This window comes from Neofelis nebulosa, chromosome 2, assembly GCF_028018385.1.
Source record: "Neofelis nebulosa isolate mNeoNeb1 chromosome 2, mNeoNeb1.pri, whole genome shotgun sequence".
NCBI classification, from domain to species: domain Eukaryota; kingdom Metazoa; phylum Chordata; class Mammalia; order Carnivora; family Felidae; genus Neofelis; species Neofelis nebulosa.
The window spans coordinates 121,987,120-122,013,422 of record NC_080783.1 but is presented as its reverse complement, the minus strand read 5'-3'; the positions used below and the strand labels follow the sequence as shown (position 1 = coordinate 122,013,422).

The 26,303-nt window shown below is 47.9% G+C and overlaps 1 protein-coding gene across 1 annotated transcript in view; it reads left to right on the top strand.

Moving 5' to 3' along the window:
- The window catches only part of PTGFRN (prostaglandin F2 receptor inhibitor), an 85,697-nt gene that overhangs the window by 52,442 nt on the left and 6,952 nt on the right, over positions 1-26,303 (top strand). The window contains exons 5-7 of the mRNA XM_058716076.1: positions 10,368-10,793; positions 15,731-16,150; positions 25,097-25,204. Coding sequence (XP_058572059.1) covers positions 10,368-10,793; positions 15,731-16,150; positions 25,097-25,204 — 954 coding nt within the window. The remainder of the gene's footprint in view (positions 1-10,367; positions 10,794-15,730; positions 16,151-25,096; positions 25,205-26,303) is intronic.

Genomic DNA, 26,303 nt, shown 5'->3' with positions numbered 1-26,303 from the left:
GTCATTTTACATTATGTGACTATGGAATGTTGTCACAAAACTGCATCTTGCCAAAGTTGCTTCCCTAGGCAGGTGTTACACAGAACTTTCCGTTTTGCTACTTGACACGTTAAAAATAATAATTACCGTTTATCAAACACTTACTGTACACCGGGCACTGAGCTAAGGGCTTTACATGCATTAAATATTTGATCCCCACGATAACCTCATGAGTGAGGTACTGCCTTATTCCCATCTGAAAACCACTGATTTTTATTTTGGTTATGATTTTGAGGGTTAGGATTTAGGGGAGGACCCTCCAGCATTCATTTCTTTAAAAAAAAAATTTTTTTAAACATTTATTCACTTTTGAGAGACAGAGACAGAGCTCACATGAGCAGGGGAGGGGCAGAGAGAGAGGAAGACACAGAATCTGAAGCAGGCTCCAGGCTCTGAGCTGTCAGCACAGAGCCCAGTGCAGGGCTCGAACCTACGAATTGAGATCATGACCTGAGCCAAAGTCAGATGCTTGACTGACTGAGCCACCCAGGCACCCTGAGACCCCATTTCTTTTTTTTTTTTTTTTTTTTAACATTTTTATTCATTTTTGAGAGACAGAGACAGTGTGAGCAGGGGAGGGGCAGAGAGAGGGGGAGACACAGAATCCGAAGCAGGCTCCAGGCTCCGAGCTGTCAGCACAGAGCCCGATGCGGGGCTCGAACTCATGAACCGCGAGATCATGACCTGAGCTGAAGTCGGATGCTCAACTGACTGAGCCACCCAGGCGCCCTGGGACCCCATTTCTTAATGAGAGAGTAGCAAGGTCATATTCCGAAAGGGCATGTAGGCTTGGAAACATAACTGCAGACATGTGTGGAAAATAGAATCTACCAAATGGTGAATGCTTGTTTCTTTTATTTCAGAAGAAACGTTTAGAATGGCTTATAGAGAATTATGTCGCAGTCAAATCTGTTCCAAGTATTGTCATATTTTTTTTTAATGTTTATTTTTGAGAGAGAAAGAGTGTGAGCAGGGGAGAGGCAGAGAGAGAGGGAGATACAAAATCCGAAGCAGGCTCCGGGCTCCAAGCTATCAGGACAGAGCCTGACCTGGGGTTTGAACTCACGAACCACGAGATCACGACCTGAGCCAAAGTCAGACGCCTGACTGGCTGAGCCACCCAGGCCCCCCCAAGTATTATTATCTTATGTAGAAACATTCTGGGCTTTGGGAATCCGCTTTACCCCTGAAACTGTAAAGCATAAAGTTTTAAAAGCTGGGCCGTTCTTGTCCTGATGGCTTGGGGTTAGTGCACTGAGCAGAGGAGGGAGTCGAAGCTGATTGGGGTCTTCTCGTCTCGTACGTGCCATTGTGTTAACCAGACAGAGATGCATGGGTCTGGTGAGTCCAAGAGCACTTGAAGCAGCCGGGAGGGCTGTGATGGTTTTGTAGAGGGTAAGAAAAAGCCTCTTTTACTTAGGATTTGTGTCCTACTTTTGAAGGAGAGAAAAAAGATTTAAGTTGGCTTGCAAAATGAAGCCCGATTTAAAGCAGGAGATATAAAAATAAAAGCAAGATCAAAAGGGGTGAGAAACAAATCAAAGAATAGATATCGCAAGGTGGTTGGGATCCATTAGTTAGCTCCACTTGAGTGCTGAATTTGCTTCTGAAGTTTTGAAGAGTCGGGGCAAGAAGAAATGTGATTGTACGGTTCACCTCTGATGAAGGAAAACAGAGAGAGCCAAACTTTCTGTTGGCACTGAATTTATCATGTGCTTTTTTTTATGTAAGGGCATCAGAGAACATAATGGACAGTGCTTTCAACTGTTCCTTTATGAAAGGCTCTGAGTGATTGTTTAAATGGATGTTTCTCATATCCACTCTATAAAAGCTGAGGGCGTAAATCTTAAGTGTGTGAAGGAGTTTCTGTAAGAAGCTGTTACTATGGAGGACAAACGTTGCTTTGTGTTGACCCAATTTGGTATATGGCTAAAACGAGAGGCTCTGGAGGAAGGGTTGGTTGATCTACACAGCAGGCCACCTCTCTCTGCAGTCAGATGCCTGAAATGAGTCTTTGGCACGAGTTGGATCCTAATCAGTTTATGGTTGAGCTGTCTGCCCAAAGTACCAGACCTCTGCGGTGTTAATTGGAGGGCGTTCCGTGGGTTTCGGCTACAAGAACAGGAGGAGGCAGAGCTGAGCCAGGCTTTTCAGTCCCAAGAACCTGATTTGCATTCTTCCCCACCAGAGGACTGTCCCTTCTTCCAGCCGTGTGCCAGCGAGGAAGGTAATTATTTTCCTTTAAAGGGAGCTGCTAATCTGCTAAGTACTTGGTAGAGACTTCAGAGTTCTGGGCCGTCCACAGGAGATAAGATTCAGATCTGCAGAACTTATGGGCGACTGTTATCAGCTGTCTGTCCGGGGTTATCTCCGGAGGCAGAGTAGCATGTGGGCCGGTGCTGGAGAGCGGGGATGTGCTCCACCGCTCTCTAGGCATGTTATCTTGGGTCCGTTGCTAAGGTTGTGAGGCTTCGGTTTTCTAGGTTTCCGTGGAACGCTGCCTATGAAGTGCTTTTAGCACAGTGACCGGCGCTCGAGTCCTCTCGACATCCTCTTGGCGGCGATAACGAGGATTTATTGGAAGGGAGGGTCAATATATAACGTACTCTTCCGCACCAAGTCCTTAACCAAGTAAGACGTGGGAGTGTGTCTCAGAGGATGGAGGGACTAAGGATGTGGGTCCCAGAGGCAGCTGCTCCCAAGGAGAGGGGGTCGAGCTGACCATGCCCAGCCCCTTTCCTGCCCCTGCTCCCCCCAAACCCGGCAATTCACTCTTCCTTCTCTGGGATCGGTGAGGAGGATGAAGCGAGAGAGGAAACTGCGTGAGGTCGTCCAAACGTTGCTACTTTCTTCTCTGAAGTGGCTGACGCTGAAAACAACCTCCCAATCATGGTCCTGTAAGGTGGGGTGGGGGTCTCCCCCAAACAATGAGTTTTTATAGACTGTTTAAACCTCAGAGAATACGCAGTAATTGTTACGCAGATGGCGAGAGCGGCCACTCTGACAATTAGCCAGCCGGTTCGCTGCCCCCGTAGTACCTTCCCAGTGCAAGGCAACAGAACTGGCATCGGCAGACACGGGGGCACGCCCTCTCCCGTTCCCTCTAACTCGTGCGTGCAGCCTGCCCATCTGATTAGCTGTCCCAAGTTAACAAGGCTGCAGAGCGGGTATTAGAGCTGGGCCCTGTTGCACACAGTTTGGGATTAGTGCCTCGGCTGTGATTACCACTCTCGTCTTCTGGGATGTTGGTGGGTCTTGAGAAAGTGTTCACAACCGGGTATGTAAGGAGGCTGTGCACTTCGGTCCTGGTCGGGGAGCCAGGCCAGGATCCTGCTCACATGTGCGGTGCAAGACCTGAGGCTTCCAACTTCACACCTCTGGGCTCTGGGTTTTGTTTTGCTTTTTTTGTTTTTTTTTTCTATTTAGGAAACGTACGTGGAAATAGTACCTATATTCAAAGGTTGTTAAGATTAAGCAAGAACGCGAGGAAATGTATATGGCACGGTGTGTGGTGTATGGAAAGTCCTCAATAAATGCCGGCCGCTATGATTGTCATTGTAAAACAAGTATAATAATACCATTGTTGTGTAATTCCTGTTCAAGGAAAGGAGGTGATCTGTGTGAAAATGTCCACTGCAGGCCCTACACACAGTAGGCACAAATTACCTGCTTTATCAAATGAGCCAAGCCTTGTGACAGCTCCTCATTGTGTTTGAAAGTTGTAACAAGGGAGTTCAGTGACATATATTGAAAGAACCAAGCCTTTCTTTGGGCAGGGGGTGGGGAGTCTATTAGAGACTGTAGCTTTGGTGGGGGGGTGGGGGTGTGTATATGAGCGGAGAGCCTCGTGGAGCCAGATTAGGGAGCAGACCCTTGTTTCTAAGAATAGTAGTGATGATGTCATGCTTAGTCTGGTCTCTGTACTCTGTGAAAGGGCTTACAGTGTGGGTGAGTTGTTTGTTAATTTTTTTAAACTTTTTGGAATATAAATGTAAAAAAAACTCACGCAGAAGCGGAAAGAGCCATCAGCTTCAGTAATTGCCAGTAGGTTGCTAATTGTATTTTGTCTCTCTTCCCTCCTGCAGACAGACAGACACACACACTTTTTCTGGTAGAATTTAAAGCATATCCCAGACATCATGTCATTTTGCCATTAAGTACTTTCGTGTGCATCCTTAACTGATAAGCAGGTTTTTAAACATAACCACCATTGCATTCTTAGCTGATTTCTTTTTTTTAAAATTTTTTTTTCAACGTTTTTTATTTATTTTTGGGACAGAGAGAGACAGAGCATGAACAGGGGAGGGGCAGAGAGAGAGGGAGGCACAGAAGCGGAAACAGGCTCCAGGCTCTGAGCCATCAGCCCAGAGCCTGACGCGGGGCTCGAACTCACGGACTGCGAGATCGTGACCTGGCTGAAGTCGGACGCTTAACCGACTGCGCCACCCAGGCGCCCCTCTTAGCTGATTTCTTGATGAGATCAAGCAGGATACATCAGTAGTGAAATGCTTATGCCACAAACGAGCATTTTTATGCAAAATATTAAATATACTCCAATTCGGCAAACGGTTTAATATCATTTACGTACAAGGCGCTACATGCCTGGCACAGAAGGAGGAATTAGGTAGCTGGTCTCTGGCCCTGGGAAGCGACGTACAGAAGGTCCATAAGACATACCTATGATAATCAAAGTTCAAGGCAGTGTTCAGATAAAAGGCTTGGAGAGCAGGGAGCCTGGTGGGTGTTGGGTCTCTGTGAAGATTTGTTGAACAAGAAGCAGAGGTATGACAGGTGAATTCCAAGTAGGCGTTCTCTGGTCAGTAGAGAAGGCTATACAGAAGACAAATGTGCGTGATGGAGTTCGAGGAACGGGCACGGTTCTCCACAAACAAGGTTTAAAATCGCAAAACAACAAAAAAGGGAAAATTTCTACCCATGTGCCAAAACAAAACTGAAAGAAGAACCCACCTGTACTCCCGCTGTTCTGACATAGAGGGGCCGTGTATGCCTCCTCCAGGAGTCCAAGTCCAAAGTCGGCCTGAAAGGCTGGTGGGTAGTTCACATGGCCTTTGAACATCCTTTAAATCACTGGAACCTGTGCCTTGTAAGTTCACAAGCCGAGCACCCACTTGTTTTTGTTCGTCTTTGCAGTAGGGGGGCCTAAGATTTAGTCTTAACAGAGAAGGAGACCAGCCAGTCAATGAGAATCTCCTGTCCTGCTGAACTAGACGTTCACATGCTGCAGCCCCGCCGTGCTCTGCCTTCTCTGTGTTTGGATTCATCGGGTTTAAACTGACTCACTTGGGGGTGGGGTGTGGAGTGGAACGGGGGAGTCTGTTCAGTCGTCTCTTCAACAGCCACCGAGCAGGTGTCGCAGGTGCCGGGGCAGAGGGAGTGGCAGGAAGGGAGGTAGAAAGCCTGGAAGCGTGGGAGGAGGTCAGGGAATGAGAAGAGGTGTCACCCCAGGGGAATGTAGAATAGATATAAGAAGGCAGCAGGCGGTGAGGCCAGATAAATGGGGTAGACTCACACTCACGAGAGCCTCGTGTGCCAGGCTGGGGAGTGTGCCCATCACCCTGGAGGTGAGAAGGAAAGCCATGGGAAGTTTATGGTACAGATGACCTGATACCTGTGTCCGCCTGGAGGTGGGTTGATTACTTATAATAGTCTCGGCCAGAGGCAGAGAGGGCCGGGATGAGGGCGGTGTTCATGAGCCTCCCACTTTTGTTCACAGATACTTACAGAGACCTACTGTGTGCAGGTCCTGGAATGGGAGCAGTGTGAGGCTTAGGGCCCCTCAGAGTGGAGAGTCGGACACGGCACACGCCTTGAGCAGAGGTGACCTGGAGAGCGAATGGTGGGTGTGGCAGCAGGAACACTAATTGGGAAGTTAGGAGGAGGAGCTGGCCGAGTCTGGAGCGGGAGTCAGCTGTGTGTGCGTGCGCGTATGTGCGAGTGTGTATGAGTGTGCGTGTGTTTGTGAACGTGTGCTTGCGTATGTGTGTGCGTGCGTGTGTGTATGAGTGTGCATGTGTATGAACGTGTGCTTATGTGTGTGCATGCGTGTGTGTATGAGTGTGTATGTGTATGAATGTGTGCTTATGTATGTGTGTGCGTGTGTGTGTGTAGGAGTGCGTGTGTGTATGAATGTGTGCTTACGTATGTGTGCATGTGTGTGTACGAGTATGTGTATGAATGTGTGCTTACATGCATGTGTGTGCATGTGTACAAGTGTGTGTGAATGTGTGCTTATGTATGTGTGCATGTGTGTACGAGTGTGTATGTGTATGAATGCGTGTTTGCGTATGTGTGTCCCTGCATGTATGAGTGTGTGTACGTATGCGTACGAATGTGTACGTGTGTGTGTAATGCATGAATGTGTGCTTTGTGTGAGCATATGAATGTGCTTGTATATGTGAGCATGTGTGCATATATGAATGTGCGTATGTGTGTGCATGCATGTATGGATGTGCTTGTGCATGTGTGTGCCTGCATGCATGTGTGTGTATTATATATTTGCATGCGTGTTTGTGTGCGTGTGCATTGGCAGAGGCAGGTGGGGAGCGAGGTGATGGTACAAATGTGGTACGCTGGCCATGCCACAGACACACCCACCTGAGATGCCTAGAAGCCAGCTCTGTGCTGGTGTTCGGGTCTGAGCCTAAGGAGGAACCCAGGGGAGCAGCTGGATTCCAATATCCAGGGAATGAGCTGTGGGGGTGCCTTGTGGTCTGACCACAGACAGATGTCACTGCTTCTCTACCATCCGTCTTTCATGGTAATTTTAATAGCTTTATTTTCAGCATGCCTCTGGAGGAATATGCTCAGGGAAAGAAAGTAAACCAGCAAGGACTGAGGGCTTATTTAAAAAAATATTTTTGGGGTGGGGGGTGCCTGGGTGCTCAGTCAGTTAGGCGTCCGACTTCAACTCAGGTCATGATCTCACGGTTCGTGGGTTCAAACCCCCACGTCGGGCTCTGTGCTGACAGCTTGGAGTCTGGAGCCTGCTTTGGATTCTGTGTCTGCCTCTCTCTCTGCTTCTCCCCCACTCATGCTCTGTCTCTCTCTCAAAAATAAACAAACATTAAAAACATTAATTTAAAAAAATTAAAAAAAAATTTTTTTTTAAGTTTGTTTATTTCTGAGAGAAAGAGAGCATGAATGGGAAGGGCAGAGAGAAAGAGGGAGACACAGAATCCGAAGCAGGCTCCAGGCTCCGAGCTGTCAGCACAGAGCCCGACGCGGGGCTTGAACCCACGAACCGTGAGATCATGACCTGAGCCGAAGTCAGACGCTTAACCGACTGAGCCCCCCAGGTGCCCCCTGAAGGGCTTATTTTTAAGAGCTGGTGACTGCTAAGGAAACAGAAGAAAAATCCGACAGCTTGCTTCTCGGCCATTTGGATGGTGCTGGTCATCCAGGCTTAGGTGACGGCATGTGGAGGGGAGCTGCCTCTGTGGGTGAGATTCCTGGTGATGGTGCCATACCAGTGTCGTTGCCAGGCACGACATCCCGTGATGCTACAGGTCATTGTGCCAGTCAGTGGGAGTGAGAAAATAGTTTCCAAGACGGAACGTGGTTTATCCGGGAAGCGAGGCTGTCCTTGAAAGGCATTAGAAAGGATATGGCCCTGGGTTCAGATCCCACTTTGGAGCTGTATGGGCACGTGACTGACCTCTTTAAAGCTCTGCTTCCTCAAATATGAGCTGGGAATGGTGAATGGAGTTTGCCAATATGCACGTGTGTCCATATATATACGTATATGTGTGTGTGCATAGGCATACACACACGTGCCAGGCACCAGTGTAAGCACTTTTGTGTATATTTTAACTCCTTTTTTAAAAAAACATCTTATTTTTAAGTGATCTCTATACCCAACGTGGGGCTCGAACTTACAAGCCTGAGATCAAGAGTCACACGCTCTACCGACAGAGCCAGCCGCGTGCAGCCTGTATAGTTTAACTCTTAGTCCTCACAAGCAGCATTGCGAGCCAGTAACTGTTACTATCTCTATTTTTATAGGTGAGGCACCAGAGAGGTTAAGTAGTCTGCCCAAGTGCACAGCAAGTAGATGGCCAAGCCAGGATTTGAACGGTCTGCCTCCGGATCCCTGGCTCTTCACCACTGCCCTTTACTGCCTCAGTTTGTTGTTCTGGTTAACATGGAACTACATGAAGGGTCTTTGTGTTCTGCTCGTAATGGGGGTGGGATCCGTGCATGGCAGTGGCTTCTACTGCCGTGTCACGAGCACTCTTGGTGTGGCTCTCCAGGTCAGTCCTGACAGAGCAGTGCGATCTTGCCATGCGCCCGGCCAGTCCACTGCTGTCCTTGCCGCGCAAGAGGAACCTGGTTGTCCTGTCTGCGCTCAGGTAGCTCTGGCAAAGTCTGCGAGGAGGAAAGGGTCTGAAGCCTGGGATGTAGGGTAATCTGGGAAGGTCTTAGGCACGGGACGGTGTAAAGGCATTTGGGTGGTATTTATTCCGCAGGCGGTGTCATTGCCGAGGCAGCATGGGGTGCCGGCCCTGTGCCTAGGAGGCAGGACACCCCCCAGCTGTGCGACTCTAGCGCATTCACCTGTCCGATGAGGAGGCAGCGTGGCATTCTGGCAGCCCATGCTGTTTCCGTAACCTCCACCCCGCAGCACGGCGTGCTCCCGTTGGTGGGCCAGGTCCCCTTGGTTTAACTGTATATGCCACAGGGCCTACCCTCACTTGCAATGAAATGCTTGTGAAGATGCCATTTGAAGGCATTAGGATTTTGCGTTCTTTCCATTTCCTGGCCACTGAATCATTCTTGGAGAAGTCATGATGTTACACATTTTATTAGAGGTGTAAATCACAGAACAGTTCCTTGACCTCAGCAGTTTATAATCTGAATGAGTCATCAATAAAAGCAACGTTAAATAAAACTAAACTGTTTGGGGTGATGGGAATAAAGATCGCCGTAGCAGATGGAAAGTTCCCTCTAGGGAGAATTAGTTTTCTCCTGGCGGACCATATGCCACAAGAGAAGAATGTGACTTTCTGTAAAAGCCAGGCAGCACACATTGATTGAGTGCCCGCTGCATACAAGGCTGTGTATCTGGCACTCGGGGATGAGATCTTCAACGGTAATAACAGGGACGCTGCTGTACGAGCGTACCTCCACGGCTTATGGGAGCAGGGAGAAAGGGTGCCACACTCTGGGGACCCCGAAGGCGGACACAGAGGAGGTTACAGTGAAGGATGAGTGGAAGTTTGCAGGGCGGTCAGGAGGAGACGGCCACTGCCAGCAGGTGACCACAGTGGTGTGACACGGTGTGGGGGCTGGAGAACCTCAGATCGTTGAAAATGACCCGAGGAGGGGGTGGAAGGCCACAGAGAGGTTCTAATGCCAGTTCCTTGGCAAGTGTGGAGGAAGGCCTTGGGGACAGCAGAGACAGAAACGTGGAGTGGTAAAAATGGATGAGATGGGTACAGCGAACCTCCGAGGAAGGAGGGTTTTCACACGAGGGAAGAATAAAAGTGAGAGGGCTGTGACGGCAGTCAGGGGACGCCAGGAGGGTGCTGCCTTCCCTCCCACCCCCGGCAGAACGTGCACCTGGCAGGGAAGTGGCGTGGTCCCAAGAGAGCCCGCTCTGCTCTCCCGTGTGCGGGAACTATGCAGGAGAGTCACGTGGGGCAGCGAAGACAGTGTCGTGTGGGGAGGCTGTACTGACTACTGAACACATTGAGAGGAAAAAAGTCAGAGGACCAGGAAAGTGAGGATGAGAATCTTCGGGGCGAATGGTGACCTGAGGGCCTTGCCTTTGGAGCCTGGCCAAGGGTGGCAGGAACCAGGCCAGGGTGGGGATCGGCCTCGAGTGCTGGAATGTACTCTGGGATGGGGTTTTCCCGTGCTGCTCCAGCGGGGGCTTCGGAACTCTGTCGGCACAGCCTGGCAGGCTGGCTTTACCGGGCAAAACCTCAGTAGAGCATGAGCACTGAGCCTCTCGGCTCCCTCGCGGAAGACCGACCTGCTGGGGTAACTGACACAGCCCCCGAGCCTATGGAAAGGTCAGGACTCTGATTACAGGCATTTGGCTTCTGGCCTTGGGAGGTTTCCTGGGTGGCAGCGTTGTACAAGTTTTGCAGGAACTGACTCTTTCTAGACCCTTCCTCTCCAGCGCAAAGACTTTGATTCCTGAGTCGGCAAAGACCGACTTCCCTGTGGTCAGTAGGATGGGCATTTGACGGTCAGGACGGGAGTAGCGCTTGTCTCGTTCTTTTTGCTAATTCTTAGTATGTTGCTGTCTGGTTTTATTTATCCTGTCCCTTCCCCCCACCTCTCTCCCTCTCCCCCTCGTTCAGAACCAGACTATCAGGTGTACCTGAATGCTTCTAAGGTCCCCGAGTTTTCAGACGACCTCACGGAGCTGGAGTGCCGCATAGTGGACATGAAGAGCTTGCAGGCCAGCGTCCGTTTCACGGTGTCCTGGTACTACAGGGTGAACCGGCGCAGCGATGACCTGGTGGCCAGCGAGCTGCTTGCAGTCATGAACGGGGACTGGACGCTGAAGTATGGAGACCGGAGCAAGCAGCGGGCCCAGGACGGAGACTTCATTTTTTCTAAGGAGCGTACGGACACGTTCAGTTTCCGAATCCAAAGGACCACAGAGGAAGACCGAGGCAGTTATTACTGTGCTGTGTCTGCATGGACCAAACAGCGTAACGACAGCTGGGTCAAGAGCAAGGACGTCTTCTCCAAACCCGTCAACATATTTTGGGCATCGGAAGGTAGGCGCGTTAGTCTTGTTCAGGGACGGTCCGTTTTCTCGTTTGGGCCTGGGTCGTCCCACTGCGCGTTTTTACGTGCCCGGCCCACCTGCAGGCTCCCTTGCTGCCAGGAAGCCCAGAGAATGCAAACTCGAGTGACTACTGCATTTATCAACAGCGTGAACCCCTTCAAGAGGCTGATGCTCGAGGAGGCTCAGTCCCGGGGAGAGAGGTGGGGCTGGGTGGGTGGTAGACGCTCATCTCGTAGGTGCCCGCAGTGTGGAGGGGCTCCGCCCTTGACACTTGCTCTGCTGGGTGGTCTGGGGTGTTTGGGGTGGGTTCGTGTCTGCGAGTTCCTGCTGGATGCAGGCATGTTTGCAGTGCCACAGATGAAAGGGCAGCCACGGGCCACTGCACCTGCCCCTGAGGCGTCAGTCATACATTCAGAGAGATTGTTTCTGGGGAGAGGTGACAAGAACTTGGGGGAAGCAATTTTGTCTGCCTTGGGACGCCCGACTCATCAAGTCCTTCACTGCAGGGAGCCCAGGCTTCCTAGGTCCCCCTCGCGCCCGAGGTGTTACGTACCACATGCCCTTCGACACACCTCAGTTGACTGGTTGCCACCCCCTCCGTACTACACGCCCCCCCCAAACCCAAACAGGCCCCTCTCAGACTCCGTGGGATCTCCTGTTGCCTGAAGCTCAGCTTGGAACATTCCTTTCTCTTTCCCACCTGAAACATGACCAGCCTCGCTCTGTCCCCTGAGGCCGCTGTTTCCCCTGGGGTCTCCTGAGTAGAGGGGTTTCCTCCCCACGCTCCTTCTACAGCAGGGCCTATTCATCAGCTCATGCCACCCCTTCATTGGACTCCTGGTCCTCATTCCTTCTGGGAAGGGAGGCACTTTTGTTTCACGGCCACACCCTCCAGTCCTCTTACTGACTTGCTAGCTTCTCTCTGCGTACAGCGCTGGCCCACACTTCGGCTGCACATTGCAAATACCCGCGGAGCTTCCAAAAAACCCTGATGCCTGGGACGCCTGGGTGGCTCAATCGGTGAAGCGTCCGACATCGGTGAAGCGTCCGACTTCGGCTCAGGTCATGATCTCGCGGTCAGTGAGTTCGAGCCCCGCTGTCTGTGCTGACAGCTCGGAGCCTGGAACTTGCTTCGGATTCTGTCTCCCTCTCTCTGCCCCTCCCCCACTCATGCTCTGTCTCTGTCTCTTTCTCTCTCTTTGTCAAAAAGAAATAAACGTTTAAAAAAAAAACAAAACACCCTGATACTTAAGTCCCCCAAGGGGTCCTGTCTTAATTGGCCTGAGGGTATATGCAGTCTGGGCTTTGGAATTTTTAAATGCTGCCACGCCACTTCTCCTATGTGGCCAGGGTGGAAAAGCCTGGTGAAGATAAACCTTTCTGTCTCAGTCCCCTGCCCTCCTCCCGAGTCATCGTGTCCTCTGCGTGGCTTGGTCATTTCCTCCCACGTTCACACCCTACACTAGACCGTCTGAGTTGTGATCACCAAAAACCTTCTGCGCCCTCCATTCCAGGCGTCCTGTTCAATAAACACACCTTCCGTTTCTTCCCACCACCCCCTCCGGTACTCCCGCATCAGCCCTTTAATCCTACCGGACTGGCAGTCCATGACCTTGTATGTACTGGCCTTCATTTCTCTCTCCTGTCATAGCACCACTTGTCAAGGGCAGTCCAGTCTACACCTGTTGCCCTGTGTCTTTTTTTTTTTTTTTAATTTTTGAGACAGAGAGAGACAGAGCATAAGCAGGGGAAGGGCAGAGAGAGAGGGAGACACAGAACCCGAAGCAGGCCCCAGGCTCCGAGCTGTCAGCACAGAGCCTGACGCGGGGCTCGAACTCACAGACTGTGAGATCATGACCTGAGCCGAGGTCGGACGCTTCACCGACTGAGCCACCCAGGTGCCCCTGCCCTTTTTTTTTTTTTCAACGTTTTTTATTTATTTTTTTGGGACAGAGAGAGACAGAGCATGAACAGGGGAGGGGCAGAGAGAGAGGGAGACACAGAATCGGAAACAGGCTCCAGGCTCCGAGCCATCAGCCCAGAGCCTGACGCGGGGCTCGAACTCACGGACCGCGAGATCGTGACCTGGCTGAAGTCGGACGCTTAACCGACTGCGCCACCCAGGCGCCCCCCCTGCCCTTTTTTTTTTTTTTTAATTTTTTTTTTTTTAACGTTTATTTTTGAGACAGAGAGAGACAGAGCATGAATGGGGGAGGGTCACAGAGAGAGGGAGACACAGAATCGGAAACAGGCTCCAGGCTCTGAGCTGTCAGCACAGAGCCCGACGCGGGGCTCGAACTCACGGACCGCGAGATCATGACCTGAGCCAAAGTCGGACACTTAACCGACCGAGCCACCCAGGCGCCCCGCCCTGCCCTTTTTTTAATAGCCCCTGCTTTCATTCTGAGGTATGTCTGGGGGTGGAAGGGAGAGGGTAGATGTGCAGTCACCTTGCTTAGATTCCCAGCCAGCCGTCACCGCCCCCTTGCACACTGAGCTTTCTTTTGCCCTGCTCTGGTTTTGCATGGTGCTCTGACCTAACCAGGGGCCAGTTCAAAGCCACCTGCTCTCCCCCCTACCTGCATTTGTCATTGGACAGAAACATTTAAACGTGTGGGCTGGCTTCTCTTTAAATCTCAGATCGTTTATGGCAGCGGAGCTCTTAACGCTGCCTGGCAATCATTCTGCATTTCCCTAATCTGTTCACTTCCCTCCTCTCCACAGTGATTATTGCATACCACCTTCTCTGAAATCCTCCTCTCCCAGCCTTACCTTCAGCTGTTTGCCCTGCTTTCTCTTTCCCTAAAGAAGCAGAAACCATCAGAGGAGAATTTCCCCACGCTCGCCCCCAGCCCAGGTCCTTGCAAAGGGCAGCTTCTCCCACCAGTCAGGCATGTGGCTCCCCCCTCTTCTGTTGTCAACATTACTACAATTTCCAGACCTTTCCTGTTGACCTATAAACGTACTGTTAGACCTCTTGTCTTTTACTTTTGTATTTTATGAAGTAACTTTTTTAATATTTATTTTTGAGAGTGGCGGTGGGGGGGGAGGGGGAGGAGCAGAGAGAGAGGGAGACAAGTTCCGAAGCAGGCTCCACGCTGTCAGCACAAAGCTCCACGTGGGGCTTGAACTCACGAACCATGAGATCGTGACCTGAGCTGAAGTGGGATGCTCAACCAACTGAGCCACCCAGAGGTCCCTTTAAAGGAATTTTTTTTAAGTTTATGTATTTATTTTGAGAGATAGAGAGCATGCATGCATGTGCATGTGCAGGGGAGGGGCAGAGAGAGAGAGAGAGAGAGAGAGAGAGAGAGAGAGAGAATCCCAAGCAGGCTCCATGCTTAGTGTGGAGCCTGACTCTGGGGCTTGAACCCACAAACTGTGAGATCATGACCTGAGCCGAAATCAAGAGTTAAATGCTTAACCGTGTCACCCAGGTGCCCCTATAGAGTAATTTTGATCTCACTTCACCCTCCATCTTTCCATTCCCCAAGCCCCTTGGCCCCCACTCACTGCTCTTTCTTTCGTTTTATAGCCAAAGCATTTGATTTGTCTGTACTGGGTGTCTCCAGTTCCTTTTTTCCTATTCCTTCTGGCACCTGCCCTGATCAGGCTTTTGTCCCCGGTCCTCACGTTAAGGTCGCTAGTGATTGACATACTGCACAATCCAGTTGTTGGCTGTCCTACTTGACTTAGGATTTAGTGCCGGTGATCATTCCCTCCTCCCAGAAGTACTTTGGTTTTTTCTTGGCTGTGGGACGCCGTCCTCTCTGGTCTTCCCTTGGCTGTGGGACAGTGTCCTCCCTAGGCTTCCCTCCTACCTCACAGCTCTTTCTTCTCCGCCTCGTTTGCTGGCTCATCTTCATTTTCTCACACATGATCCCCCGCTAACCATACTGTATATTTTACTTATTTATTTTGTTCCTCTTCCTCTGCTAGCATATAAGGCATTCTTTGTTTATCGCCAGTGCCTGGAATATGGGAGGCTCTAAGTACTTGGGTAATTAATCAGTGGATTACCAAACTCATGGGAGAACCAAGAAAGAATGTGGGTGGCTCCATGGGACCTCAGGAACCGGTGACACTGGACAGACACTATATAACACACGTGTTCTGCCTAATAGGTTTGGTGCTCCCGCAAAAACCCAATATAAAAATTTCAGTTTTTAGCTAGGCAGATTATAGAATTAATAATCTTATTAAAGGATAAAAAGAATATGTTTAATTCATTTATTCATCCATTCAACCAATATTGAAGTACCTTCCGCATGCCTGACATTGAGCTGTCATAATATAGATGACTCCTAATGTGTATATGCTTAGGGATTTCTGTTTTCACAGAGAAGCAGGGAGTACCGTGCTTAAACGTAAAGTTAGTGTAGCCATGGACACTCGCCCAAAATGTTAAAACAGTGTCTCTGTGGGAAGGACTAGAGCTACAGGTGCGTGTTCCAGTCACTTGAGTAATAACCCCATTCTGACCGAGAGCATCATATGATGTAACAGAAAGAACCCATTTCTCCCTTGCTCTGCTCCTCCCAGCGGACTCTCCCTCACCCAGCAGAACCTCAGGGGAGGGCAGGCAACTGGCATGGCCTAGAGTCCCCCTTGGGTGTTGGGTTCAACCACGTCTCCTCCCGTCCTCTAAGCGTGAGCTCTGCCTCCTGTCCTTGAGGGCACCACAAGTCTCCCAGATTCCCTCACGCCCACCAGATCGTTCCAGACTCTTCTGCTTCATCCAGCATGGTGGCCTGTAGCCTGCTTCCAGATCCGTGTGGTTTTCTTTCCGGGTTTCCAGATTTTCTTAAGTGCTGTCGTGTGGCAGTTTGCGCCTAAATTCCAATTCCCCCGTCATTGTGCTCTCAGACGTATGTCCATTTTAACCAGGCCTGTTGGAAATCACCTCTTTCTGGTACTTCGTTCCAGATTCCGTGCTTGTGGTGAAGGCAAGGCAGCCAAAGCCTTTCTTTGCTGCAGGAAATACATTTGAGATGACGTGCAAAGTGTCTTCCAAGAATATTAAGTCGCCGCGCTACTCTGTTCTCATCACCGCTGAGAAGCCTGTTGGGGACCTCTCCAGCCCCAATGAAACCAAGTACATCATCTCCCTGGACCAGGATTCCGTGGTGAAGCTGGAGAACTGGACAGACGCATCGCGGGTGGATGGCGTTGTGCTAGAGAAGGTGCAGGAAGATGAGTTTCGCTATCGAATGTACCAGACTCAGGTGTCGGATGCGGGGCTGTACCGCTGCGTGGTGACAGCCTGGTCTCCTGTCCGGGGCAGCCTGTGGCGAGAAGCAGCAACCAGTCTGTCCAATCCTATTGAGATCGACTTCCAGACTGCTGGTGAGTAGGGAGCCCTGTTGAACCACACACTGCACTAGAGAGACCCTAGGATCTTGATCCAGTGGCTTACTTTTTTTTTTTTTTAAAATGGCTTTCTTTATTGAGGTGTGATTCACGTGCCATACAGTTTACCCATTCAGGGGGCATAATTCAGTGGCTTTGAGGACAGTCACAGCTGTGCAGCCATCACCACAGTCGATTGGAGAATATTTTCCTCATATGCCTGCAGAAATCCTGTACCCCTCCGCCGACACCCTTCAATCCCTAGTCTCCCAGCAAGCACTCCCCTTCTTTCTGTCTCTATAAACGTACCCGTTCTGGACACTTTACGTTAATGGAATATAATATATGGTCTTCGTGTCTTTTTTTTTTTTCCACCTTAACATAGGGTTTTCTGTTTTTTGTTTGCCTGTATTCTTAATTGTTAAACAGTGTCCTCAAGGATATCCATGTTGTAGCATGTATCAGTAATTCATCCATTTTTATGGCTGAATAATACTCCAGTGTGCAGAGACACTACGTTTTGTTTGTCTGTTTATCAGCTTGTGACCATTCGGGTGTTTTCTAGTTCCTGGACCATTGCGAATAATCCTTGTGAACATTCGTGTATCAGTTTTTGTGTGTAAAAACTACCTTTTTTTTTTTTAAATAGATGAACCCAAACTCAGCTATTTTAGATCCTTTAGAGAACACGGTGGAGTACAAAGAGAAGAGGGAGCTGAACCCCCAGAGGGGTTGTAAATGGCTTGCCAGAAGTGCAAGGTTCAGAGCCAAGACCCCCGTGGCATCCAACCCCATAGCTTTCACTCTTTAGTGGGTCTTTAGGGGTCCCCAGGACTGAAGGTGATGGGCACTAGTTTTGGTCCAACTTACAGAGCAGTATTTCCCCGTAGGGGATGAGCTTCTGACCTTATGCCTCCCCTTGCTTTGGGACTGGAGGAAGATTTCCCGTCAGTTAATCGAGTTACCAGAGCTGTGGTGGTATGGATGAATGAATGTACCTGTCACCAGTTCGTTAGGAATAATTATTGGTGGTGTTCAGGTATGGGAAGATCAGTTAAAACAAGGGCATTTTTGTGTCTATTTCCGACTTGATTTTATCTTTGGTTAAGTAGAATGTTTTTATGCCTGTAAGGCAGAAAGGTCCACTTTTTTTTTTTTTTAATGGCATGGATACATAGAGAAATGTTTCTTTTCCATCTGTGTAATTCATGAAGCTCTTCTGAAATCTCTGGGTATGTGTGTGCATTTTGGTAGGTAGGTCAGTTAAAAGTTTTTGATCCCCAGTTTTGTTTAGGATATCAAGGTGAACGATCATCATTTGTGAGTTTAATGTTGAATGTTTTCAGTCAATCTCCCATGGATCGCAGGGAGAAATTTCTGAACGTGTACATTTATGCTCACCTGTAAAAATTCAAGTGTTAATTGAATCAGCATAGTGAATACGAGATATTTGTTGAATTAAATGATTACTTTTTATATTAAAGGTAAACTAGACCTTAAAGTTTATTTTTTTCTGTTAAAGTTTTTTTTTAGTATTATTTTGTATTAACATAAACTTTAATACTATAATGAAATTATCTTGGGGCACCTGGGTGGCTCAGTTGGTTAAGCATCTGACTCTTGATTTTGGCTCAGGTCATGATCTCATGGTTCCTGAGTTTGAGCCCTGTGTTGACATCAGCCTCTGTTGATAGCTGACAGTATGGAGCCTACTTGGGATTCATTCTCTCTCTCTGTCACTCTCTCAAAATAAATTTTTATTATTTATTTTTTATTTATTTTTATTTATTATTATTTTTTTTAACATTTATTTATTTTTGGGACAGAGAGAGACAGAGCATGAACGGGGGAGGGGCAGAGAGAGAGGGAGACACAGAATCAGAAACAGGCTCCAGGCTCTGAGCCATCAGCCCAGAGCCTGACGCGGGGCTCGAACTCACAGACCGCGAGATCGTGACCTGGCTGAAGTTGGACGCCCAACTGACTGCGCCACCCAGGCGCCCCTCAAAATAAATTTTTAAAAAACTTAAAAAAATTATCTTCTCGCATCTTCTAATCCGTTAACCTTTAGGTTACTGAAGAGGAAATATTGATTTAAACCCTGAAATTTGGAAAGAGCAGAGAAAGTGCAAGTTTCTTTTATTGTGTATTTGCTTGTTTGTTTTTTAGTAATAGCTTTATTGAATTACAGTTAACACATTGGAAAAGTCACCCATGTGAACTGTACAATTGAGTAGTTTTTAGTATATTCACGGAGTTACGCAACCGTCCACAATCTCTTCTGGAATTTTTCATCACTCCAGAAAGAAACTCGACTCATTAGTACTCCCCACCCCCACCCCCAGCCCCCGCAGCCACTAATCTTTCTGTCTCTGTAGAGTTGCCTCCTCTGGACATTTCACATAAATTGAATCACATATGTGGACATTTGTGCCTGGCTTCTTTCATTTTACATAATGTTTTCAAGTGTCCATGTTACGGTGTGTGCCATTGCTTCATTCCTTTTCGTGGCTGAATAGCATTCCATTGTGTGGACGTCCCACATTTCATTTATCCATTCGTCTGTTGATGGACATTAAGTTGTTTCCACTCTTTGGCTACTGTGAATCATGCTGGCATAAACATTAGCGTACAAGATTTTGGATGGACACGAGGGTTCATTTCTCACCAAGGAGTGATGCTGGGTCATACGGTAGCTCTCTTTAACTCTGAGGAACTGCCATGTTTGTTTTCCAAAGCAGCCGCTCAGTTTTATATTCCCACCGGCAACGTGTGACGGTTCTAAGTGTTGCGCATCCTCACCAACCCTGGTATTCCCCATCTTTTCTAGAAGAGCCAACCTGGTGGGTGTGTGAAGTAGTATTTTATTGTGGCTTTAATTTGCATTTCCCCAATGACTGTTGATGTTAGGCATCCTTTCGTGTAGCTATTGGTCATATGTGTATCTTCTCTGGAGAAATGTCTGTTCAGATTGTTTACTCATTTTTAAATTGAGTTATTTATCTTTTTATCATTGATTAGTTGAGTTTTTCATATGGTCTGGATACAAGCCCCTTCACAGATACATTGTTTAAAAATACCTTCCCCCGTCTGTGGGTAGTCTTTTCACTTTGTTGATGGTATCCCTTGAAGCATGCAACCTTTTAATTTTGATGAAGTCCAATTTAGTTTTTTCTTTTTTTGTTTATGTTTTTGGTGTCTTGTCCAAGTAACAATTTCCTGATCCAAGGTTGTGAAGGTCTATGGTTCTGTTTTCTTCTAACAGTTTTACATTTCAACTCTTAACATTTAGGGCTATGATCCATTTTAGTTAATTTTTGTGTGTGGCAGGGGAAGGGATTCAGTTTTGCCTTGTTACATGTGAAGAACCAGCTGTTCTTGCACCATCTGTTGAATAGCCTCTTCTTTCCCCCTTGACTTGTCTTGGCACACTTGTCAAGAATCATTTACCCATAAGTGTAGGATTTTTTTAGACTCTCAGTTCTATAACATTGCTTTGTATGTCTGTTCCTATACCAGTACCACATTGTTTGATTACTGAGCTGTGAGGTAAGTTTTGAAATCAAGAAATATGAGCCTTCCCAACTTTGTTCTTTTTCAAGATTGTTTTGGCTTTTCTAGGTCCCTTGCATATCTGTATGAATTTTAGGATCACCCATTAATGTCTGCAAAAATGACAGCTGGGACTTTCATAGGACTTCTGTTGAATCTGTAGTTCAGTTTGGAGAGTATTGTCATATAACAGTACTGCCTTCCAATCCATGAACATGGTACATCTTTTTATTTATTTGGGCCTTCTTTAATTTCTGTCAGTGATGTTTTATAGTTGTCAGCATACAAATCTTGAACTTCTTTCATTAAATTTATCCTAAGTATTTTATTTTTTGATGCTATTGTAAATGGAATTGCTATTTATTTATTTATTTATTTATTTAGAGGGAGGGAAGGAGAAAGGGAGAGAGGGAGAAAGGGAGAAAGAGAATCCCAAGCAGGTTCCATGCTGTCAGCACAGAGTCCGACATGGAGCAGGAGCCCACGAACCAGCAGATCATGACCTGAGCCAAAATCAAGAGTTGGACGCTCTACCGACTGAGCCACCCAGGCACCCCTGAGATGGCTCTCTTAATTTCCTTTTCTGTTTATTTGTTGCAAGTGTATAGAAAGAAATACAACTGATTTTTGTATATCGATGTCAGGTTCTGCAACCTTTTATATTGATGTCAGACTCTGTAACCTTGTTGGGCTTATTATTAGTTTTAATTGGTTGGTTTTTTGTTTGTTTGTTTGTTTTGTTTTTTTTTTTTTTGGTTGATTCCTTGGGCTGTTTTAAATATAATGAAATGGCATCTGTGAATACAGACAATTTTAATTTTTCCTTTCCAAACTGAATGCCTTCTAATTCTTCTTCTTGCCTAATTGCCCTGGCTAGCATCTCTAGTACAATGTTGAATGGTAGTGGCACGAGAGGATATCCTTGTCTGGTTCCTGATCTTATGGGGAAAGTTTGCAGTTTTTTACCATTAAGAATCATTGTAACTGTGGGTTTTTCATAGATGCCCTTTATTGAGTTGGGGAAGTTTCCCTTCATTACTGGTTTGGTGAGTGGTTTTTTTGTTTGTTTTTGTTTGTTTGTTTGTTTGTTTTTACCATGAGAGATGGTGAATGTTGTCAAATACTTATTCTGTATCTATTGATATTCAGAGGATTATGTGGTCTTTGTCTTTCATTCATGTATCTGTTTTACTCTCTATAGGAGTTTATTCCATCTTGTTTTACATTTGTTATTTGCTCTTCCTCTCGAATTGTTATGGGAAAGAAGGGAGACATAAGATCTTTTTATTCCTGGGTGAGGAATGGGTATTGAATCTATTTCTCAATTCTTTAAAAATCTCTGCACAACAGGGGCGCCTGGGTGGCGCAGTCGGTTAAGCGTCCGACTTCAACCAGGTCACGATCTCGCGGTCCGTGAGTTCGAGCCCCGCGTCAGGCTCTGGGCCGATGGCTCGGAGCCTGGAGCCTGTTTCCGATTCTGTGTCTCCCTCTCTCTCTGCCCCTCCCCCGTCCATGCTCTGTCTCTCTCTGTCCCAAAAATAAATAAAAAATGTTGAAAAAAAAATTAAAAAAAAAAAAAAAATCTCTGCACAACAGATAAAATGATAAAAGGTTGAAGACTGGCTTCGGTCTTAGACTGGCTAAGGTTTTTATTGTATTTAATCCATGCAGTTGTCATGGCCAGTTCACAGTTGAATTAGGAGAAGTTGCCATCAGATCCTTCCAGCACAGTGCCCTCACATCGATTGACTCCCAGCAAGCACTGACTTGATATTGAAGAGTGTTTGCTTCCTAAAAATCAGCAGCACACCATAAGAGCCATATGACAAAGAGGTCCTTCCTGGTGTCCACCTTTCTATCCTCTGGTTTGGGGGTACTTGCCTCTTGGTACGAGGACGGTGTTTCCCAAGGGGCCCTGCTGAGTCATGAATTTCACTGACCCAAAGTGTCAGGGGGAAATATGGATTAAATGTTATGGTGTTCAAGGTTTTGGCCTTTCAAAAAGGATAATACGAAAGCTCTTTTCCTTAAGAGAGAAAAAATTTTAAATATGATACAGTAGAAAAGGAAAAGAATTACCCATAACCTACCAGACCTTGTTAATTGGTGTTGTCTGTCTTCCTAGAAATCCTCTCTTACGTGTTTTCTTCATGACTGTGACTTCAGGCCATATATACATTTTCATGATCTGCTTTCCCGCCTTAACCTTGTAAGATACGTATTTTTCATGTTAAAACAAATTCTAGGTAAATAACAACTTTAATGACTACACCTCCTAGAAAATTTAGTTAGCCATTACCCTATTGATGGACATGCGGGTGGCCTACAGTTTGGGCTTTCACAAAAATACTGCTGTTGATAACCTTTTTTTAGGGGCTGGAGTTGGAACATGGTCCTGTCGGTGTTTGTATTTAAAAACTAAGTGGTCCATGTGCTTACTCTCTGCAGACTAGGAATCGGGGGACATCTAGTGACTCTGATTGTTCACTTACATTCTCTGTGCCGACGTCTGTCATCTGTGAAGTTAACCAAATTCCCTCGCAAAAACAGCATTACCACAGAAATTGACCATAATAAAAATATTTCCAAGGCTGGCATAAAGACCCATATTAACAGCAAGTTGTTGATTTCATTAGAAGGAAGTGCACCGCCGTTTATATATCACAATGAAGGCCTTTTCCCAGACCCTTGTCTGCATCGTGAGCCGTAGCACAAGTGCTCCGTTGTTCCCACAGCCGTAGCCGCTAGGGGAAATGACAACCATAACTTGTGACCTACAAGGCATTTTGGGTTTTCTTTGGACATACAAAGAAACGAAAGTGAAATTTGTCCAAATTGGTAAGTCTTCCTTTGAGGGTTCAAATTTCGAAACCTAAATCCATGATGAGGATCTTCCTGTTTTATTATCATTTTGTGGTCTGTCAGAAGGGGGCTGGACACTTCCAGAAAGCCCCTTGGTGGAGCTCTGTTTCTAGTCAGAGAAAAGAAAACGTGTGGTCCTCACGGGTCACCTTGGCTTCTACTAACATGCACTCCCAGGGAGCCATCGAGGTAGATCAAATCCAGGCTGGTCAGAACCTGTGGGAACCGTGGCTGGGAGGGCAGTTAATTGAAGGGCAGGCCGTCCACACGTAGGTCAGGCTTCCCTCTTCTCTCTGCTTTCGTCCCTTTCCCCATGCCCGGGACCGCCATTCTGTCATGATCCCCCTGCCCTGCTCCCAGAGTTGATGCCCTCCTGCTGCCTGTGGTTCATCTGAACTCTCCCCACAACCTGCTCAGGGCTGCCCCACCCCCCTGGGCTGCCGTCTCCTCCACCCACCCTTTGCCTTTCTCCCAGCAGAACAGACCACTCTGGTCCTTGGTGTGAGGAAATCAATCCGAGCAGTTCATCTTTCCACTCACGGTGAAGTGAAAATACAGCCTTTTCGACTCTGCCTCGTTGGTTCGCATGACCTTCACACTCTTTCTCGGTCATTTCTTGTAGGTGTTAAAAAAAAAAAAAAAGTACTTCCTCCTCTTTGATGATCTGATTTAAAAGTTAGTAATCACAATATTTTTAGCTTTGAATGAGTTTCAGAATCTGTGTCCAGGGCCATCTCTTTTTGCTTCCCAGGAAACCCAAGAGAAGTCCCATAGGTATTCTGGAACCTTCTTCAGGTTTGCCTGTTCTGAGATTTTAGAAATTAGAATAAGGTAAATGCTGAGCTCTTCGGATCAGGTTGGCTGAAAGCTATGTAATGCTATCACATAAAACTGAGGAGTAAAAGGAGTGAAGAGGATAGGAGCCAGATTGCGGCCATACAAAGGGATACTTTTTTTTGAAGTTTATTTTATTTTTTTAAGTTTTATTTTGAGAGAGAGAGAGAGACAGAGAGAGACAAAGAGAATGAGAATGAGCAAGGGAGGGGCAGAGAGAGAGGGGAACAGAGGATCTGAAGCCGGCTCTGTACTGACAGCAGTGAGCCCAATGTGAGGCTCGAACTCACAAACCGTGAGATCATGACCTGAGCCAAAGTCAGAAGCTCAACCAACTGAGCTACCCAGGTGCCCCATATTTTATTCTTAGGGAGAGGGGGAGGGAGAGAATCCCAAGCAGGCTCCGCACTATCAGTGCAGAGTCCGACGTGGGGTTCGAACTCACAAACCGTGAGATTACAACCCGAGCCGAAACCAAGAGTCAGCCGCCCAACCAAATGAGCCACTCAGGCGCCCTGGCATACTTTTTTTTTTTTTTAATTTAATAAGTCACTTACTTATGTCTAGTAATCAAAGAGCATAATAGCAATTATATCTACAGTCAGATGCATCTAACTGACTCTGTGGCAAATATTATGAAATTCTAGCACTAAATCCTCTTTATGTGTTCACTCTTTATACTTCCAATTTTGTTGCTCATTTTTGTGCTCACAACTCGAAAGCTTGGAGTACCTGTGCCCTATACAGTTAGCACACTTTGTTTTTTATTTATTTATTTATTTATTTTATTTATTTTTGGGACAGAGAGAGACAGAGCATGAATGGGGGAGGGGCAGAGAGAGAGGGAGACACAGAATCGGAAACAGGCTCCAGGCTCCGAGCCATCAGCCCAGAGCCCGACGTGGGGCTCAAACTCATGGACCGCGAGATCGTGACCTGGCTGAAGTCGGACGCCCAACCGACTGCACCACCCAGGCGCCCCAACAGTTAGCGCACTTTGGGTGGCACCATCTTCTGGCCTCTGGAAGAAGGAAAAAGTTCTTTTTTTAAAGCAAACTGAAAGTCAAGGAGAGGTGTTCTCAGGAAGGTGTGCCAGACCGATCCTGTGTGGGTAGTGTTTTGAAGCAATACCCATGCTGCCTCGATTTCCCCTGACAGATTGGAGCCTGTGGTGCCCGCCAGTGCCCCCTACGGTGTCATCATTGTTGGCAAGTTGGTCTGCTCACTGGATCTCAGCCTCCTAACGGCAGAGCCCCTGTCCCCAGCACAGCGAGGCCGCTCTCCCCGTCGGGGGCCAGAAGTGTCCCCAGTCCAGTCCTGTTCCCTCTGCTCTCCTGCCACCTTGGCCTGGAGGTGACCCGCACAGAAGCAGAAGCAACCCAGGCTGTATCAGGCTGGCAGGTGGGGGTGGCCTTCGAATGGGACCACGGTTGTCATCAGAGAAGAGGTACGGGAAAAGCCAGAAGCAAAAGTAATTCTGTAGGAAGAGTTCTGTGGTGGCTGTAATGAAGAGGACGCTCATTTGACTGTGCGTGATGCACGTGTCTCTCTGAAGAGAAGCAAAGCCACCTTAGACCGCCACCTAGCCCAGGTCCAAGGAAGGCGGGCCACGTTTAGATGGCCATTAGAGCGCCAGGAATGGAATTTAAACACGAGTGTGAACGGGAATAATGAGGTGCCATCACTGTTTTCCAGGTCCTATATTTAATGCCTCCGTGCATTCAGACACACCGTCGGTTATCCGGGGAGATCTGATCAAGCTGTTTTGTATCATCGCTGTTGAAGGAGGAGCGCTGGATCCAGGTATTTCTCTCTGTCTTGCCTCCTGCTCCATGTTGCTTTCCCTGAATGTGTCTCGTGTCTTCCCACTGTGTTGCGTAGACCTGGAGGCCAGGGATTAGACTCTCGGCTGATCCCAAATTGCCTAGCTCAGGACTTGGTACTCAGTAGGTGTTTAATAAATACTTGTCGATGGAGGCATCTGTGCCTTAGATGATTCCAGACACTGGAACATGAGCTCTCAAGGCAATCAGTGGGCCACTTCCGGGGCCGACACAAGCTGCTTTGAAACCTACCAGCAGAGTCCAGCCCCTTTCCCTGGTCTTTCATTCATTTATTCATTCAGAGATGCATTGAGCGTCTTCTGTCAACAGGTACTGGGAATAGAGGAGGCACTAGAACACGTCTCTTCTCACGGAGCTTGCCACCTGATTAAGGAGACAGAAATCACCATATAATGTAATATCAGGTGGTGTTAAGTCTGTGATGAAATACAGAGCAGAGTAAATGGGGCGAGCGACCAGGCGGTGCTATTGTTTAAATTCTTGGGAAACCTTTGTAAACCTTTTCTTTGCAAAAAATATTAGGACTGCCAACAGGACGCCTGGGAGCCGTGGGCCATCAGTCTTACACCTGTTCTGCCTGGCCCCCTTCAGCGACCAGTCGGTGTCTTCGCCTGACACTTAGACCCGCAGGGTTCGAAAGGAATCGAGCTCTGCACAGAGACCACTGGATGCGTGGCCCTGGGGTGGGCACGGGAAGCAGGTTTTCATTCTGTATTCAGGGCAGGTTGCAAGCAACGCGAGGACGGTCTGCAGGGAAACCAGAGTGAACGGCACGATCCCTCTGGCATCGAGCAGCAGAGGCCTGGGTGGCCGCAGGCCCTCCGGCCTGCGGTTCGGGTAGCCACTACCGCAGGGTCAGCAGTTATGTTCCATAAAGGGTTCCAGTGAGAAGTATTTTTGGCCTCGTGGGAGGCCTGCAGCAGTCACCTCCGCAGCGAGAGCAGCCGCGGACAGTATGTAAGCAAATGCGTTTGGCTGTGTTCCACCGAAGCTTTATTGACAAAAATAGGTGGTGGGCTGGGTCTGGCCTGCGGGCTGCAGGTTACGGACCCCGGGAC